At 35.3% G+C, this 20,881-nt stretch overlaps 1 protein-coding gene across 1 annotated transcript; it reads left to right on the top strand.

The window, feature by feature from the left end:
* The first annotated feature begins 9,494 nt into the window (after nucleotides 1-9,494).
* On the top strand, nucleotides 9,495-10,436 carry LOC137761357 (olfactory receptor 10K1-like). The gene has a single exon (XM_068538272.1). The coding sequence runs from the start codon at nucleotides 9,495-9,497 to the stop codon at nucleotides 10,434-10,436; it is 942 nt and encodes a 313-aa protein (XP_068394373.1).
* Nucleotides 10,437-20,881: the final 10,445 nt, after the last annotated feature.

The following is a 20,881-nucleotide window of genomic DNA, read 5'->3' on the forward strand; positions in this document are numbered from 1 at the left end:
ACCAGGCTGGAGCACCAAGACCCTGTCAGCTGAACAGCCACGTGTGTGGGGATTTTCTTGCCTTTGGGAATTCTGAGGTCTTCTGCCAGCATCCACTAGGTGTTTTGTAGGAGTTGTTCCACTTTTATATTTTTTTTGATGTATTTGCTGTGAGGAAGGTGATCTCTATGTCTTACTCCTCCACCATCTTGAAGGTCTCCCACCCAGGTCAATTAAACATTGAGGTTTCTTAAAAAACTTAATATAGAGTTACCATATGTTCCTGCAATCCCACTCCTGGGCATATATCTAGAAAAGACAAAAACTCTAATTCAAAAAGATACACACACCCCAGTGTTTATAGCAGCACTATTTACAATGACAAAGACATGGAAGCAACCTAAATATCTATCGACAGTTGAATGCATATAGAAGATGTGGCATATATATACAGTGGAATACTACTCAGCCAGAAAAATGAAGGAAGTAATGCCATTTGCAGCAACATGGATGGATTTAGAGATTAGCATTCTAAGTGAAGTAAGTCAGACAGAGAAAGACAATATCATATGATATTACTCATTTTTGAAATCTACCTGAAAATAAGTGATATAAATGACATTATTTACAAAACAGAAACAGACTCACAGATTTTAAAAACAATTTTATGGTTACCAAAGGGGAAACGTAGTGTGGGAGAGGGATAAATTGGAGTTAACATATACACACTACTCTATGCAAAATTGATAATCAACAAGGACATACTGTATGGTACATGGAACTCTACTCAATATTCTGTAATAAGCTATATGGGAAAAGAATCAGAAAAAGAATGAATATATGTATATGTATAATTGAATCACTGTGTTGTACAACTGAAACTAACACAGCATTGTGAATAAACGATACTCCAATAAAATTAAAAAAAAGAAAGACCAATATGTGATATTACTTATATATGTATTCTAAAAAATAATACAATTGAGCTTATTTACAAAACAGAAGTAGACTCACAGACATAGAAAACATATTTATGGCTGTCCAAGGGGAAAGGGGGGAAGGGTAAATTGGAAGTTTGTAATTAACATACATGTACTACCATATATAAAAGAGATAACCATCAAGGTCCTACTGTATAGCACAGGGAACTATACTCAGTATCTTGTAATAACCTATATGGAAAAGAATCTGAAAAAGAATATAAAAGAATATATATAACTGAATCACTTTGCTGTACACCTGAAACTAAAACAACATTGTAAACCAACTATACTTCAATAAAAAAGAGTATATTAAAAAACACAAAAAGAAAAACAAAAGCTGAGGAATGTTTAGTAACCAGAACTCACCAAAGAAAATCTCAAAGGACGTTCTTAAAATTGAAATAAAATGATTGGCAAGGAAAACTTGGATCTCCTTGAAGTAATGCAGAGTTCTGGGAATGGCAAACATTTCAGTAAATATAAAAGTTATTTTTTTTTATTGGAGTATAGCTGCTTTACAATGTTGTGTTAGTTTCTGCTGTACAGTGAAGTGAATCAGCTATATGTATACATATTTCCCCTGTTTTTTGGATTTCCTTCCCATTTTTTAATATAACAGTTTTTAAAGCTAACCAAATACGTAAAGAATAAAATCAAATACAACATAAAAATGTAATATGAGGTTTATAATATTTAGAAGTACAATATATGAAAAAATAACACAAAACTCAAAAGGGGTAAATGAATGTACAGTGTTGTAAAAGTCACATTATAAAGTGTTACAATTTTTTTTAAAGTTTGACTGTGGTAAGTTGAAGATGCATATTTTAGGAAAAAAACAAAAACAAAGATATTGCTAATAAAACAATAGAAAAAATGAAACAGAATACTAAAAACATTCTGTTAACCCAATGGAAGTCAAGAAAAAGGGAAAACAGGAACAAAGTTCTGATGGAAGAAAGATATCAGAAAGCAAGATGATACACTTAAAAACCATCAATGAAATGAAACATATCAAGAATAAATTATCTAAATGCATCAACTAAAAGACAGTGATGACCAGACTTTGATAAAAAAATAAGATTCCAATTACATGTTTTCTGCAAGAAACTCATTTAAAATATAAATTTGCATATAACAGTAAGAGTTTAGAAAAAATGCACAAAAATTCTAATCATTAGAAAGCCAGAGTGACTATTGTAACATCAGACAAAGTGTATTTCAGCATCAAGAATATTAACAGTAGTAAAGGTGACCATTTTTAATGATTAAAAATTTGAGTAAAAGTTCTAATGGTTAAAAATGAATATGCATTTTACAACAGAGATTCAAATTCCAGGAAGGGCCAAAACAAAAGCAGGCAATTCCAAAATTGTAGATAAAGATTTCAAACTTCTCTTTTTGTAATTGATAAAGATTGATAAAGTATAAAAGACCTAAACAGTAACACCAAACTTTATTTAATTGATATTTATAAAACTCCACATCCAACAAAAGTAGAATATCATTTTTCTTCAAGCCTATTTGCAAAGGGAGAACACTTCCTGGGCCATTAAATATATGTTAAGTGATTCCTGGACTCAGAATAAATCAAGGATATCTACCTTTTTCACTTCAATTCAATGTTGCATTGAGAGTACTAGCCAATGCAACAAGGCAAGGAAAACAAATAAAAGGCAGCCATATTGGAAAATAAGTAAAACTCTATTCACAGAAAATGTGATTATTTACGTACAAACTGCAAAGCAATCAACGTAAAAAGCTAGTAAAACATTTTTAGTTAAAAAAAAAACCTGGTAAATGAATTTAGCAAGATTGTAAGATATGCAAAGACTACAAGGTAATAAGTTGATGTACAAAACAAAACTGTATTTCTTTACAATACCAACAAAAAATGTGGAAACTGATATTAATTACAATAGCAATATAAAATGCCATCAAAACCATGAAATATTTAGGTACAGTAAAAATTAAAAAGAAAAACTACTGAGAAAAAACAAAGTAGACCTAAATAAACGTAAAGTTGTAACATGACCATAGATTGAGAGACTCAAAATTGTTAACATGGCAATTATCCTCAATTTGATTTATTGTTAAACACAAGTACAATACACATCCCAGCATGCTTTTCTCTAGAAATTGACAAGTTGATTCTAAATTTTATATGATAATGCAAAGCACAGAGAATAAACAAAACAATTTAGAGATAGATGAAAACCTTTAAAATAGATGAGCACAATTTAGAAACAGATGACCCAGATTTCAAGACATACTGTAGCACAATGTTGACCAAGTGGTATTGACATAAGAATCGACAGAAATAAGTGACAGAGGTCAAGAGGTACAAACTTCCATTGACAAAATAAATGAGTCATGGGGATGAAATGTACAGTATAAGGAATATAGTCATTTATATTGTAATATCTTTGTATGGTGACAGATGGAAACTAGATATAATATGGTGATTATTTTGTAATGTATAGAAATACCAACTTGCTATGTTGTACACCTGGAACTAACATAGTAGTTCAATTATACTTCAGTTAAAGAAATATGTGGACACTGGGAGGAAATGCATCCAAATGGTAATAATAGTTACCTCTGGGGTAGTGGGGAACATGGGTGATTGTTAATTTTTAACTTATGCTTTCATGTATTTCTAGTTGTCAGCAATGAACATGTATTGCTTGTAAAATTAGAAAGAAAATAAATATTAAAAATGAGAAGAAGTGTAGACACATGAATCCATGTAACAGAAAGTACAATATGGACATAGTACCATGAATATAAGGTCAATAAATTTTCAACAAAGTTGTGAAGGTATTTCAATAAGGAAAGAATAGTCATGTCAACATACTGTGGATGGAAATACTGGATGTACATATTAAAAAATATAAACCTAGACTCTTACCTATTCTCATATACAAAATTTTAGAAATATCAAAACTACACACATTTCATAATAAAACATAGGAGATAATCTGCAGCTTGGAGTAGACAGATATTTATTAGAGAGGAGAAAGACCATGTGAATAATAAAAAGAACAATAATGATAAATTGAACTATATCAAAATTAAAAACTTCTGCCATCCTAAATTAGATAATGATGATGGTCACACAGCTCTGTGAATATACTAAAAACCACTGAACTGTACACTTTAAAAGTGTATATTTTATGGTATGAAAATTATGTTTTATTAAAACTGTTATAAAAAAGGCATGATTAATAAAATGGAAAAATAAACTACACAGTAGGAGTACATATTTGTAAAATGTATATCTGATAAAAGACTTGTATTCAAAATGCAAAAATCACGCTTACAAAGAAAAAAAAAAACAAGTTAGTTAAAACATAGTATAACATGTGAATACATACTTCACAAAACAAGATGTACAAATAACCAGAGCACATGAAAAATGATCAACATAATTAATATTCAAGAAAACACATGATAAAAGTGCAATGAAATATCACTATACATTTAAGAAATTTAAAAGACTGACTACACCAAGAGTTGGCTAGGATGTGCAAGCACTGGTACATGCATACATTGCTCATGGAAATTATTTATGATACAACCTCGTTGAAAAAGAGTCTGGCAGTTTATAAATAGTTAAACAGCCATTCCATTCATAGGTACTCGTCAAAGATAAATGAACATGTACTTCTAAGCAATGACTTAGAAATGAATATTCATAAGAGTTTTATCCCTAATAGTCTCAAACTGGAAGTAATGTAAATGTCCTTCAACAGTTCGACAGGTGAATAAATTGTGATGATTAGGGACTTCCCTGGTGGTGCAGTGGTTAAAAATCGCCTTCCAATTCAGGGAACACGGGTTCGAGCCCTTGTCCGGGAAGATCCCACATGCCGTGGAGCAACTAAGCCCATGCGCCACAACTACTGAGTCTGTATGCCACAACTACTGAAGTCCACGTGCCTAGAGCCTGTGTTCTGCAACAAGAGAAGACACCATAATGAGAAGCCCGTGCACCACACGAAGAGTAGCTCCCACTCACAGCAACTAGAGAAAGCTGGCACGCAGCAACGAAGACCCAATACGGCCAAAAATAAATAAATTTAAAAAAAATTGTGATGATTAATAAATGGAATACTCTTAAGCAGTAAAAAGTGAACTAAAAATTTAACAATATGAATGAGTCTCCAAAACATTATGGCAAGTGGAAAAAAACAAAACACAAAACTGAGTATATGGTTTGATTCCATTTATATTAAATTCTGGCAAAGGTAAAACCATATCAACAGAAAGGAAGATAATTAGTTTTCTTGTGCTAGGACTGAGTGGGACTGACCACAACGGATAGAAGGAAACTCTTTAGGTTTGTAAAAATATTCTATAACTTTATTGGGTGGTTGTGGCTTTTATGTATGCATTTGTAAAACTCACCAAACTGTACATTTAAATTGGGAACATTTTATGGTATTTAAGTGAAACCTCCAGAAGGTTAATACAATTAGTTTTTGATTCACACATCTCATTTATTTTAAGCTTTAAACTCTATTTGTAAGATAACAAGTAACTTAATGATAACGCTCAACTAGACATAAAATACTTGTTAAAAGTTAGATTTTTGTAGATCACCCCAATATTCCTGACTAGAATTTTAATGAACAAGAATCTCATAAGATGAATTTGTAAATAAGCCCTACTTTGGCTCTTATAAACACTAAAGGTGAGAATCCCTGCATAAATACACCAATATCCGAACGTAAAATTCAATGAAAAATGTCCACTTGGTCTGCTGTATTACAGACTCAATCATGGTGATTTCTCTTTCAGAATCCATCACAAACGGACTGAACTTCCAATTCAGACTAATTATGTTCATAGCTCCTGCTCCCCAGGTTCCTCAACTAAGGGTACCTTGAGAAACTGGAAACATTATTTTTCCAAAATAAACTTGACTTCTAATTAACCCCAAGACAAAGTCTTTAGGGCAGTAGATCAAGCCTCAGGAGTCCAATAATCACAGTATATGTTTCTAATAATCACTTCTCATGTGATACTAAGAACTGCATGAACCAGAACTTCTCAAGATCGTGACTTCGGCTGGACAAGCTGAGAGTCCTGATGGATAAGGGAGGCTACCTCTGCTGATGCAGATGAGAGCTTCCGTCTCAAGGCAGATTCACTCTCTTCTGCTGCTATTTCCTCAGGTTCTGGTCTTTGGCTTATTCCTAGTGGGTTCCCAGATACTGAATACCTGTTTCTGTCTGAATTGAAAGGAGGAGAGCAATGTAGGTACTTGCTGAGCAGTGGGAATATTGATCTAGTCTGGGGCTTTGTGGGGCCTAGACCTGAATGAAGGCTAGTGCTTGTTAACACTTTCCCTCATTACAAATCTGGCAAGTGGCAGGGTTAAGAAGGAGAACCAGGGGCTGCTTTTAACTCCAGGTACTAAAAGTGATTTGGCATGCTCCATGTTGTTCTCTGAATTTTTCTTCATGATTATACTGGGTCATTTTAGCTCCCAGTTAGAGTTTCCTTTCTTCTTTCTTTCTTCTTTTTCTTCTTCTTTTTTAAGATTGGTTGATTTATGGATCAAATGAAATAATACTTATCAAATCTCTACTTCTCTTTCTACTGTCTACTCATGGATGTATGATTTTAGCTATATATGAAAACTGATGCAGTATTTAAACTCCATTTTAATAAGGCAAAATCAGGATGTTCATGTGTACTTAAGAATATAAAAATTCCACTTCTTTACTATCTGAGGCTGCCTACATAATTTCTCCCAGCTAATAGATTGATGCTTTTCTTAAGATAAATTGAATATCTCACAAGTATTACACCTGAAAAACATATAGATTTGCCCGCTTTTGAGGTACACAGTATCCTCAAATATTGAGTCACTATTTAAATCTAAACTACATAAAATCCCTGTGGAGTATCTAAGAAGTTAGAAAAATAAGTTGGGAAGTGTCATCTCTAAGGATCATAACCTGAATTCCATCCACAGGCTCTAGAATATTATAAGGGGACTTTCAGGGTCATCTAACTAGAGAATGTTGGAGTCCATGAGTTGAAAATGTTCTTGAAAGTCAGTACTCAGCTGTTACCCTAAGTCAGATCCCTTTCTGTAGGATATCATGCAAGGAGCCTCTTCTTAAATACTTTCCATGCATCTTAACAGTTTTTTACAGTTATTGACCTGTCCCCTTTAATTTTAAAATAAGGAGACAGAATATCCATGTTAAGTGCTTTGCCCAAAGTCACACAAAGCTAGACCTAAAATATAGATCTTCTCAGTCCAAATTGAGGGATCTTTTACTTTAATCTTATAGCCTGTGGGTATTTGGCCGGAAGATCTTTTTATTCTTCTGCTCTTATATCTTTCTATCCATAGTACTGATATAACACACTGTGGTGGTCTTTGATGTCTTCTTGAGCAGATGGGGGCTACCTTCTCAGATATACTGTGCCAGTGAGTCTCCATACACCACGAAAAGGGCAAATATATCAATCATACCACTCATTTAGACTGTGGGGTTATATTAACAGTATGTAAAAATCCACTTAACCGAAAAAAGTTGCCCTCATGGGTCTGAGTGATAAAAACTCCAAACAGTTTTTTGGTTGTTTTTTTTTTTTTTTTTGGTATTGGGTAGATCCAGGCACTCTTTCAGGATCAGGTAATTCGAACTTCTGTGGTCTACTCTACAATTCATAGTCAGTGGAGTGAGGATATAGTGGGGATTAGACATGGGTTAGTTGAAAGGAGATCCAGAAAAATCTTGGAAAATTGACAAGACAAGGATAAGCAATGACCATAAATTGAGATTTCCCTCAGTGTCTTGGAATAGATGGAAATTCATGTGTCCAGGTGAAAGTGTTATATAGTGAAACTGTCTCATTAGTCTGCCTTTCTTGATATAGAAGACATATAACTAGTATACATATACATATGTATATAATGGGGTATACACATTCTTTATATTTATATATATAACAGAAATATCTTTAGAGTTACAGAGTGAAAAATTCCTATTATTTGTGTTAAAGAGCTTTAAAACAAGTGTATGTGAGTATCCTGATACGAACTTCAAATAAATGAATAATTGTAACTACTAAGTTGAGGACCAGTTTCTAGTGATTAAGAAAGAACAAAAATTATCTTTAAATTCTAGGAATAGATACAAAGTGTTTCAGAAATTTCCAATCATTTAACGTAGGTTCTAGAGAACTAAGGTTTGCTATTGACTAGAAAAATGCAAAAAAAAAAAAAAAAACAAAACTGTGGTAACAGATTCAAATAACTCTTCAACACAAAGTGATGTAAAAGTTATACAAATATAGTGAAAAGTATATAAACAAACACTGGACACAACCAATACATGCTAGATGATTTTGTATCCAGAGAATACTTTCTTACTTCTTAGGCTTGGTCAGTGGGAAACACACGCATGAAAAATTATCTTATATAAGGCCTAAAAATGACTTTACAAATAATCCTTTCTAGCAGTTTGCAAACTGTATTTAGCAGCAGAATATTCAAAAGGAATTTTATTGACATAATAATATATAAAAGATATAAAGCTTATGGTTTATGTCAGTGGTAGGAATTTCGAAAACTGCCCAGTTTTCCCCTTCTCTCTCACTTTCTGTGACAAGGTGTTGGTCATTTTTTGCAAAACTATTTTTCTGAGTTTCTCTGAGGCATCTATAATGGGGAAAGTGAAGGGTGTTGTAAAATGTCACAACGTTAATGAGTCTCTCTCTTTTTTTAAACCAACTTAGTGACTCTTGTCTTCCTGAAAAAGAATATTTTTTTAAACAAATGTTATCATCTGTTCTATCCTTGGCTCAGTGCTCTAGTTTGTGGATCCTCCAGAAGCGTTTCTAATTCGTCTATCGTTGGTCATTCTGTTAGAAATAACACTAAAAGCTTTTTTCTTATTATTTTGGTTATTGACATAAAATTGTTGTAATGAATATTGACATAAGGTATATGATATTCTTACCACATATGTTAGCATATACTAAGTTGTCAATTAATACAGATCCCTTCACACTTTTGTTCAGCGATCATCTAATTCTTCCTCTCCCTCCCCATTTTATGGTTGATAAACTGAAGTTCACATGCTGTATCTGAACATTACTCATTCTTTCATTCCACTTTCTGATCATGCTTAGGTAGCTGAAATTAACTATATTTTTCACTTTTGGAGAGCTGGTTTCCTTAGGCTTGTAGTGAGCAAGAAAATCAAAATAAACCATAAGTAAGATACAAGGGAAAATGATCAGATAATGCCTTAATCCTTGGCTAGAGAGATAACATGTCCTTGGTATTGGAATAAAGTCTGCTAATTGGTTGTCAGTTATTCTGTTCCATATTTAGCTTTAATTCTTATTTTGGCAGATATATTTGGAGGAAATGAATGAGTTCCACCAAACATCTGGAAATGCCTGCCACCTGTAGGCTTTGTGCTGAGTTCCCTGTCTATTTCTCCCTCCCTGGACCCTGGCCTCTGGCTCTGGCTCTGGCTCTCCTATATAACAGTAGCCATGGAGTGGGTCAATGAAACCTCGGTGAGAGTGTTTTTCTTCCTTGGCTTCTCATCTCTGGCTGGGCTGCAACAGCTGCTCTTCGTTGTCTTTCTGCTTGTTTACCTGTTCATGCTGGGCACCAATGCCATCATCATTTCTACCATTGTGCTGGACAGAGCCCTCCATACCCCTATGTACTTCTTCCTTGGTGTCCTCTCCTGTTCTGAGACTTGCTACACCTTCGTCATTATACCCAAGATGCTGGTTGACCTGCTGGCCCAGAAGAAGACCATCTCCTTCCTGGGCTGTGCCATCCAAATGTTTACCTTCCTCTTCCTCATCTGCTCTCACTCCTTCCTGCTGGCAGCCATGGGTTATGATCGTTATGTAGCCATCTGTAACCCTCTGCGTTACACAGTGCTCATGGGTTATGGGGGGTGTTTGGGACTTGTGGCAGCTGCCTGTGCCTGTGGCTTCACTGCCTCAGTGGTCATCACCTCCCTGATATTTCACCTGCCATTCCACTCCTCCAACCATCTCCATCACTACTTCTGTGATATCTCTCCTGTCCTCAAGCTGGCATCTCATCACTCTCGCCTCAGTCAGTTGGTCATATTCATGCTTGGTGTATTTGTCTTGGTTATTCCACTGTTACTTATCCTGGTCTCCTATATCCACGTCATCTCTGCCATTCTAAAAATCCCATCCTCTGTTGGAAGATACAAAGCTTTCTCTACCTGTGCCTCCCATCTCATTGTGGTAACTGTTCATTATGGTTGTGCCTCTTTCATCTACTTAAGGCCCAAATCCAATTACTCTTCAAGTCAAGACACCCTAATATCTGTGTCTTATACCATCCTCACTCCATTGTTCAATCCAATGATTTACAGTCTGAGAAGTAAAGAATTCAAATCAGCCCTTCGAAGAACAATGGTCCAGACTTCATGTCCTATTAACTAAAAAGCCACTTTTTCACTATTCAGTTAACTGTATGCATTTTACCTGCCAGGTAACATGTGTGCTTTCACACAGTTTCTCATTTAAGTGTAGAACTCACACTGTACCATAAAGATCTTTTACATATTAGGAGAATGAGGCTCAGAGAAGTTAAGATATTTTGAGTTTCTACCATCAGTGATCTCTTAGAAGGTTATGCAAATGTAGGAAAGAATTACTCATTTATGGAACCAAAATTTCATTAAATTTCACTGCTGTAAAGTTCATTATTCAAAAACATATATGTCAACAGAGGAGAGCAAAGATACATCCAAGTTCTTTGAAACAGAATAAAGGCAACCTCATTTAAAAAAAAATTTTTTTTGGCCTCGTCTCGCGGCTTGTGGGATTTTTGTTCCCTGACTAGGGATTGAACCCAGGCCCTTGGCAGTGAGATTGCGGTTTCCTAACCACTGGACCACCAGGGAATTCCCAAGGAACCTCATTTTTTGACTGAAGTATAGTTAATTTACAGTGTTGTGTTATTTTCAGGTGTACAGCAAAGGGATTCAATTATATATTGTGTTGGTCAAAACGTTCGTGCAGGTTTTTCCGTACGATGTTATATATATATATATGTATATATGTATATATATATATATACACATACATATATATATATGTGTAATATATATTATATAATTTCAGATTTTTCCCATATAGATTATTACAAAATATTGATAGTTCTCTGTGCTATACACTAGGTCCTTGTTGGTTATCTTTTTATATACAATAGTGTGTATATGTTAATCCCAACCTCCTAATTTATCCCTCCCCTTTCCCCTTTGATAACAATAACTTTGTTTTCTGTGTGAGTCTGTTTCTGCTCTGTAAGTTCATTTGTATCATTTTTCTTAGATTCCACATATAAGTGATATCATATGATATTTGTATTTCTCTGACTTACTTCACTTTGTATGATAATATCTAGGTCCACCTATTTTGCTGCGAATGGCATTATTTCATTCTTTTTTATGGATGAGTAGTGTTACGTTGTATATATGTAAAACATCTTCTCTATCCATTCATCTGTTGATGGACTATTAGGTTGCTTCCATGTCTTGGTTATTATAAATAGAGCTGCTATGAACATGGGGGTGCATGTATCTTTTCAAATTTTGGTTTTCTCTGGAAATATGCCACAGGGTGGGATTGCAGGATCACATGGTAGCTCTATATTTTGTTTTTTAAGAAACCTTCATACTGTTCTCCATAGAGGCTGTAACAGTTTACATTCCCACCAATAGTGTAGGAGAGAAACCTCATTTAAAATGGGTTGGACAATAAATGCTGGAGAGGGTGTGGAGAAACGGGAACCTTCTTGCACTGTTGGCAGGAATGTAAATTGATACAGCCACTATGGAGAACAGTATGGAGAGTCCTTAAAAAAGTAAAAATAGAACTACCATACGACCCAGCAATCCCACTACTGGGCATATACCCCAAGAAAACCATAATTCAAAAAGAGTCATGTACCACAATGTTCACTGCAGCTCTATTTCAATAGCCAGGACATGGAAGCAACCTAAGTGTCTGTAGACAGATGAATGGATAAAGAAGATGTGGCACATATATACAATGGAATATTACTCAACCATAAAAAGAAAGAAAATTGAGTTTTTTCTAGTGAGGTGGATGGACCTAGAGTCTGTCATACAGAGTGAAGTAAGTCAGAAATAGAAAAACAAATACCGTATGCTAACACATATATATGGAATCTAAAAATAAATAAATAAATAAATAAATAAATAAATAAATAAATAAATAAATAAATAAATAAAATGGTTTGGAGGCCAGAAATGAGAGTCTTCACACACTACAACTTGACATCAATTACAGACCCCTATAGAAAGGCAGCAACTACAGACCCCAATAGGAAGAATTCTCATAGCCCGGGAACAAGCACAGCCAAAGGGAAGTGCTGCACTGTCCTAAACTCTTACTTTCCTTCAATGTAATTTCATTCAAAACAACCCCTTCCAACTTCCACTCTTTTCTGTACAAAATATTGTTTAACTCATTTGTTTGTTACACTTGCCTATAGTTTTTGCTATAGCATGCTTGTCCTAAATTGCAGTTCTCTGCTATTCTCAAATAAATCCATTATGCTGGTAAAATAACTGGCTGCTTTATTTTTTAGAACAACACTGTCTAGTTCCATGGAACAGTAGAAGATAAGCTGATTGTCTATCCTTACCCCTCCTCCTAGCAATGTTTTATTTTCATGAAGAAAACAGGCAATCTTGGTACCCTTCACTCTGCAGCTATCCTTGGTGACCCTTTTTGGTCCCTGATCCACCCACCTCGACCTACATATTGAAATGTCTTTGCTTGCCTTGGGATTGTTTTGTTCTTCCTTTGTTTGAGGTTGGAACCTCATTATGGAGTCTCCTTCCTATATGTATGCATTTCCTTCCCATACTCTCCTGTCTTCGCCCCCAAGTTCACTCCATGCACATCATATCTATTGCTTCTCTTCCAGGAAGCTAGTAACACTGCATAATTGCTGAAGTATCTCAGGTTATCTAAGCAAAAGGATTGAGACAATATAATAAGGTAGAGAGCTAGTCTTCCCTAATGACTAGAAAATCTGCGGAAATATATTCAGTGACTTCCCTTGCCCTATAGAATAAAGCCAAGAATCCTCTGTTAGCAAGAATTTATCACCTAGTCTCTGCCTACCTCTCTGACATTATTATTTCTAAAGTTATTATTATCCATTTCTCATAGTTGTGCCCTCTGAAGCTAATCAACCTTTTGCTGGTCCTCAAAGTGTTATTCTGTATTCTGTTGTGTTTCCTCATGGGCTCCTTCTTCTCTGTGGAATAGTTCCTCCACTCTCTTTAAACTGCATATTTCAAGATAGCCTGAGCTACTCTCTCACTTTCTCTGTAAAGCCTTCCTTGCCTCCTTATTGCAACCTGCTCATGACAGTAGGCTCTGCCTTGTGTTCTTATGGTCATCAGGATCTATTTTTATTATACCATGTATTATTTCAACAAAAATAATTATTCTTTGCTTAATATATACAAAATACTCTTTTAGCAGCTTGACATCAACGATAAACAACTATGTGTGGTCTTTGCCCTCTGGAACTATGTTCAAGTTTGAGACAGTCTCAGTAAAGAGGTAAAATCAGGGAAAAAAATTTACCACATGTTGAACTGTGCTTTTTAAAGGAAAAGTATTTGTAGGTGCTAGGGGAGGAAATATTAAAGTAAATCTAATTCAGATTGAATAGTGTGGAGATGACCTCCCTAGGAAATTGATGTATAACCTATAAACTGAAGGGTAAGTAGGAGTCACCAGGTAGAGGGGATTATTTGGGGAGATCCTTTCACACTTAAGGGGCAACATGTACAAAAGCCCTGAAGCAAGAAAGAGCTAGATGAGTTGAAGGCAAGCAAAGAAGGTTAACATAACATGTTTGGTTTTTTTTTTTTTTGTCTCTCTGTACAATGAATTTGAATTTCCTGAAGGCACAGATTTTATATTAAACGTAACCTTGTCTACACTGTTCCTGGTATAGTGCCTGGAACTAAGGTGATGTCTGTGCTATGAATAGCCTTGTCTATTCTGCCATCTTCTGCTGCCAAGCTTGCTCAGCCATGTTCATGTCCTGTCTTGGTGAATGTCAGCTCATCCACTCTGGTAGCCACGCACCTGAACGTGATTTCACCACTCTTTTTTTCTCTTTTTACACCACACATTAACTCATCCACGAAGTCCTATAAATCCGATGGATTATGATATTTTCAGTCATATCCCTTCTCCATTTCCACAGTCTCATTCTGTCTCCTTTGAATCACTTCGAGAACTTGAAAACAGCAGGAAGCGCGTTAGCTGGAAATAACCCTGGTCTCCAATTATTCTTTTTTTTAAACAAATTTATTGGAGTGTAATTGCTTTATAATCATGTGTTAGTTTCTGCTTTATAACAAAGTGAATCAGCTATACATATACATATATCCCTCTATCTCCTCCCTCTTGAGTCTCCCTCCCACACTCCCTATCCCACCCCTATAGGTGGTAACAAAGCACTGAGCTGATCTTTCTGTGCTATGCGGCTGCTTCCCACTAGCTATCTATTTTACATTTGGTAGTGTATATATGTCCATGTCACTCTCTCACTTCGTCCCAGCTTACCCTTCCCTCTCCCCGTGTCCTCAAGTCCATTCTCTACATCTGTGTCTTTATCCTGTCCTGCCCCTAGGTTCTTCAGAACTACTTTTTTTTTTTTTTTTAAATATAGATTCCATATATAGGTGTTAGCATATGGTATTTGTTTTTCTCTTTCTGACTCACTTCACTGTGTATGACAGACTCTAGGCCCATCCACCTCACTATAAATGACTCAATTTCAGTTATTTATGGCTGAGTAATATTCCATTGTATATATGTGCCACATCTTCTTTATCCATTCAATTGCCAATGGACATGTAGGTTGCTTCCTTGCCCTGGCTATTGTAAATAGAGCTGCAATGAACATGGTGGTACATGACTCTTTTTGAATTATGGTTTTCTCAGGGTATATGCCCAGTACTGAGATTGCTGGGTCACATGGTAATTCTATTTTTAGTTTTTTAAAGTACCTCCATACTGTTCTCCATAGTGCCTGTATCAATTTACATTCACATCAACAGTGAAACAGGGATCCCTTTTCTCCACACCCTCTCCAGCATTTACTGTTTGTAGATTTTTTGATGATGACCATTCTGACAGGTGTGAGGTGATACCTCATTGTAGTTTTGATTTGCATTTCTCTAATGATTAGTGATGTTGAGCATCCTTTCATGTGTTTGTTGGCAATCTGTATATCTTCTTTGGAGAAATGCCTATTTCGGTCTTCTGCCCATTTTTGGATTAGGATGTTTGTTTTTTTGATATTCAGCCTAGGTTTATACCTAGGGATTTTATTCTTTTTGTTGCAGTGGTAAATGGGAGTGTTTCCTTAACTTCTCATGCGTGAGCTACTTGTAAATTTTGGAGATTAATCCTTTGTCAGTTGCTTCATTTGCAAGTATTTTCTCCCATTCTGACAGTTGTCTTTTTGTCTTGTTTATGCTTTCCTTTGCTGTGCAAAAGCTTTTAAGTTTCATTAGATCTCATTTGTTTATTTTTGTTTTTATTTCCATTTCTCTGGGATGTGGGTAAAAAAGGATCTTGCCGTGATTTATGTCATAGAGTGTTCTGACTATGTTTTCCTCTAAGAGTTTTATACTGCCTGGCCTTACATTTAGGTCTTTAATCCATTTTAAGTTTATTTTTGTGTATGGTGTTAGAAAGTGTTCTATTTTCATTCTTTTACATGTAGCTGTCCAGTTTTCCCACCATTACTTATTGAAGAGGCTGTCCTTGCTCCATTGTATATTCTTGCTTCCTGTATCAAAGATAAGGTGCCCATATGTGTGTGGGTTTATCTCTGGGCTTTCTATCCTGTTCCATTTATCTATATTTCTGTTTTTCTGCCAGTACCATACTGTCTTGATTACTGTAGCTTTGTAGTATAGTCTGAAGTCCAGGAGCCTGGTTCCTCCAGCTCCATTTTTCTTTCTCAAGATTGCTTTGGCGATTCAGGGTCTTTTGTGTTTCCATACAAATTGTGAAATTCTTTGTTCTAGTTCTGTGAAAAATGCCAGTGGTAGTTTGATAGGGCTTGCATTGAATATGTAGATTGCTTTGGGTAGTATAGTCATTATCACAATGTTAAGTTGTCCAATCCAAGAACATGGTATACCTCTCCATCTGTATGTATCACCTTTAATTTCTTTCATTAGCGTCTTATAGTATTCTGCATACAGGTCTTTCGTCTCCTTAGGTAGGTTTATTCCTAGGTATTTTATACTTTGTGTTGCAGTGGTAAATGGGAATGTTTCCTTAATTTCTCTTTCAGATTTTAATCATTAGTGTAGAGGAATGAAAGAGATTTCTGTGCATTAATTTTGTATCCTGCTACTTTATCAAACTAATTGATTAGCTCTAGTAGTTTTCTGATAGCATATTTAGGGTTCTCTACGTGTAGTATCCTGTCATCTGCAAACAGTGACAGCTTTATTTCTACTTTTCTGATTTAGATTCCTTTTATTTCTTTTTCTTCTCTGATTGCTGTGGCTAAAATATCCAAAACTGTGTTGAATAATAATGATGAGAGTGGACACCCTTGTCTTGTTCCTGATCTTACAGAAAGTGGTTTCAGTTTTTCACCATTGAGAACGATGTTGGCTGCGGGTTTTTCATATATGGCCTTTATTATGTTGAGGTAAGTTCCCTCTATTTCTACTTTCTGGAGGGTTTTTACCATAAATGGGTGTTGAATTTTGTTGAAAGCTTTTTCTGCATCTATTGAGATGATCATATGGATTTTCTCCTTCAATATGTCAATATGGTTTATCAGATTGATTAATTTGTGTATATTAAAGAATCCTTGCATTCCTGGGATTAACCCCACTTGATCATGGTGTATGATCCTTTTAATGTGCTGTTGGACTCTGTTTGTTAGTATTTTGTTGAGGATTTTTACATCTATCTTCATCAGTGATATTGGCCTGCAGTTTTCTTTCTTTGTGACATCTCTGTCTGGTCTTGGTATCAGAGTGATGGTGGCCTCGTAGATTGAGTTTGGAAGTGTTCCTCACTCTGTTATATTTCGGAAGAGTTTGAGAAGGATAGGTTTTAGCTCTTTTTTAAATGCTTGATAGAATTTGCCTGTGAAGCCACCTGGTCCTGGGCTTTTGTTTGTTGGAAGATTTTTAATCACAGTCTCAATTTCAGTGCTTGTGATTGGTCTGTTTTTATTCTCTATTTCTTCCTGGTTCAGTCTTGGAATGTTTTGCTTTTCTAAGAATTTGTCCATTTCTTCCAGGTTGTCCATTTTACTGGCATATAGTTATCTGTAGTAATCTCTTATAACCCTTTGAATGTCTGCAGTGTCAGTTGTTACTTCTCATGTTTCATGTCTAATTCTATTGTTTTGAGTCTTCTCCCTTTTTTTCTTGATGAGTCTGGCTAATGGTTTATCAATTTTGTTTATCCCCTCAATGAACAAGCTTTTAGTTTTATTGATCTTTGCTATTGTTTTCTTGATTACTTTTTCATTTATTTCTGATCTGATCTTTATGATTTCTTTCCTTCCGCTAACTTTGTGGCTTTTTTGTTCTTCCTTCTCTAATTGCTTTAGGTGTAAGGTTAGGTTGTTTATGTGATATGTTTCTTGTTTCTTGAGGTAGGATTTTAATGCTCTAAACTTCCCTCTTAGAACTGCTTTTGCTGCATCCCATAGGTTTTGTATCATCGTGTTTTCATTGTCATTTGTTTCTAGGATTTTTTTGATTGCCTCTTTGGTTTCTTCAGTGATCTCTTGGTTATTTAGTAGTGTATTGTTTAGCCTCCATGTGTTTGTATTTTTTACAGATATTTTCCTGTAATTGATGTCTAGGCTCATAGCATTGTGGTTGGAAAAGATACTTCATGCGGTTTCAATTTTCTTAAATTTACCAAGACTTGATTTGTAACCCAAGATATGATCTATCCTGGAAAACGTTCCATGAGCACTTGAGAAGAAAGTGTATTCTGTTGTTTTTGGATGGAATGTCCTTTAAATATCAATTAAGTCCATCTTGTTTAATGTATCCTTTAAAGCTTGTGTTTCCTTATATATTTTCATTTTGGATGATCTGTCCATTGGTGAAAGTGCGGTGTTAAAGTCCCCTACTATGATTGTGTTACTGTCGACTTCCCCTTTTATGGCTGTTAGCATTTGCCTTATGTATTGAGGTGCTCCTATGTTGTGTGCATAAATATTTACAATTGTTATATCTTCTTCTTGGATTGATCCCTTGATCATTATGTAGTGTCCTTCTTTGTCTCTTGTAATAGTCTTTGTTTTAAAGACTATTTTGTATCATATGAGAATTGCTAATCCAGCTTTCTTTTGATTTCCATTTGCATGGAGTATCTTTTTCCATCCCCTCACTTTCAGTCTGTTTGTGTCCCTAGGTGTGAAGTGGGTCTCCTGTAGACTGCATATATATGGGTCTTTTTTGTGTCTATTCAGCCAGTCTATGTCTTTTGGTTGGAGCATTTAATCCATTTACATTTAAGGTAATTATCGATATGTATGTTCCTATTACCATTTTTATAAATTGTTTTGTGTTTGTTATTGTAGGTCTTTTCCATTTCTTGTGTTTCCTGCCTAGAGAAGTTCCTTTAGTGTTTGTTGTAAAGCTGGTTTGGTGGTGCTGAATTGTCTTAGCTTTTGCTTGTCTGTAAAGCTTTTGATTTCTCTTTCGAATCTGAATGAGATCCTTGCTGGGTAGAGTAATCTTTTTTTTTTTTTTTTTAATGTCTGAAACATTTATATTAACATATTTCCATACAAATAACCCAATGAAACTTTAGTATTAGTTGTTTTGTTTGTTTGTTTGTTTATACTGCAGGTTCTTATTAGTCATCAGTTTTATACACATCAGTGTATACATGTCAATCCCAATCGCTCAATTCAGCACACTACCATCCCCACCCCACCACAGTTTTCCCCCCTTGGTGTCCATATGTCTGTTCTCTATGGTTGTGTCTCAACTTCTGCCCTGCAAACCGGCTCATCTGTACCATTTTTCTAGGTTCCACATACATGCGTTAATATATGATATTTGTTTTTCTCTTTCTGACTTACTTCACTCTGTATGACAGTCTCTAGATCCATCCACGTCTCAACAAATGACTCAATTTAGTTCCTTTTTATGGCTGAGTAATATTCCATTGTATATATGTACCACATCTTCTTTATCCATTCGTCTGTCGATGGGCATTTAGGTTCCTTCCATGACCTGGCTATTGTAAATAGTGCTGCAAAGAACATTGGGGTGCATGTGTCTTTCTGAATTACAGTTTTCTCTGGGTATATGCCTAGTAGTGGGATTGCTGGATCATATGGTAATTCTCTTTTTAGTTTTTTAAGGAACCTCCATACTGTTCTCCATAGTGGCTGTATCAATTTACATTCCCACCAACAGTGCAAGAGGGTTCCCTTTTCTCCACATCCTCTCCAGCATTTGTTGTTTGTAGATTTTCTGATGATGCCCATTCTAACTGGTGTGAGGTGATACCTCATTGTAGTTTTAATTTGCATTTCTCTAATAAGTAATGATGTTGAGCATCTTTTCATGTGCTTCTTGGCCATCTGTATGTCTTCTTTGGAGAAATGTCTATTTAGGTCTTTTGCCCAGTTTTCGATTGGGGTGTTTGTTTCTTTAATATTGAGTTGAATGAGCTGTTTATATATTTTGGAGATTAATCCTTTGTCCGTTGATTCATTTGCAAATATTTTCTCCCATTCTGAGGGTTGTCTTTTCGTCTTGTTTATGGTTTCCTTTGCTGTGCAAAAGCTTTGAAGTTTCATTAGGTCCCATTTGTTTATTTTTGTTTTTATTTCCATTACTCTAGGAGGTGGATCAAAAAAGATCTTGCTGTGATTTACGTCAAAGAGTGTTCTTCCTATGTTTTCCTCTAAGAGTTTTATAGTGTCCAGTCTTACATTTAGGTCTCGAATCCATTTTGAGTTTATTTTTGTGTATGGTGTTAAGGAGTGTTCTAATTTCATTCTTTTACATGTAGCTGTCCAGTTTTCCCAGCACCACTTATTGAAGAGACTGTCTTTTCTCCATTGTATATCTTTGCCTCCTTTGTCATAGATTAGTTGACCATAGGTGCGTGGGTTTATCTCTGGGCTTTCTATCTTGTTCCATTGATCTATGTTTCTGTTTTTGTGCCAGTACCATATTGTCTTGATTACTGTAGCTTTGTATTATAGTATGAAGTCAGGGAGTCTGATTCCTTCAGCTCCGTTTTTTTCCCTCAAGACTGCTTTGGCTATTCGGGGTCATTTGTGTCTCCATACACATTTTAAGATGATTTGTTCTAGTTCCGTAGAAAATGCCATTGGTAATTTGATAGGGATTGCATTGAATCTGTAGATTGCTTTGGGTAGTATAGTCATTTTCACAATATTGATTCTTCCAATCCAAGAACATGGTGTATCTCTCCATCTGTTGGTATCATCTTTAATTTCTTTCATCAGTGTCTTATAGTTTTCTGCATACAGGTCTTTTGTCTCCTTAGGTAGGTTTATTCCTAGGTATTTTATTCTTTTTGTTGCAATGGTAAATGGGAGTGTTTCCATAATTTCTCTTTCAGATTTTTCATCATTAGTGTATAGGAATGCAAGAGATTTCTGTGCATTCATTTTGTATCCTGCAACTTTACCAAATTCATTGATTAGCTCTAGTAGTTTTCTGGTGGCAGTTTTAGGATTCTCTATGTATAGTGTCATGTTATCTGCAAACAGTGACAATTTTGCTTCTTCTTTTCCAATTTGTATTCCTTTTATTTCTTTTTCTTCTCTGATTGCTGTG

The sequence above is a fragment of the Eschrichtius robustus genome, chromosome 3, assembly GCF_028021215.1.
Source record: "Eschrichtius robustus isolate mEscRob2 chromosome 3, mEscRob2.pri, whole genome shotgun sequence".
Classification (NCBI taxonomy): Eukaryota; Metazoa; Chordata; class Mammalia; order Artiodactyla; family Eschrichtiidae; genus Eschrichtius; species Eschrichtius robustus.

Excerpts from the sequence above, each read along its gene's own strand:
- LOC137761357 (XM_068538272.1), top strand. The coding sequence starts at position 9,495 with ATGGAGTGGGTCAATGAAACCTCGGTGAGAGTGTTTTTCTTCCTTGGC.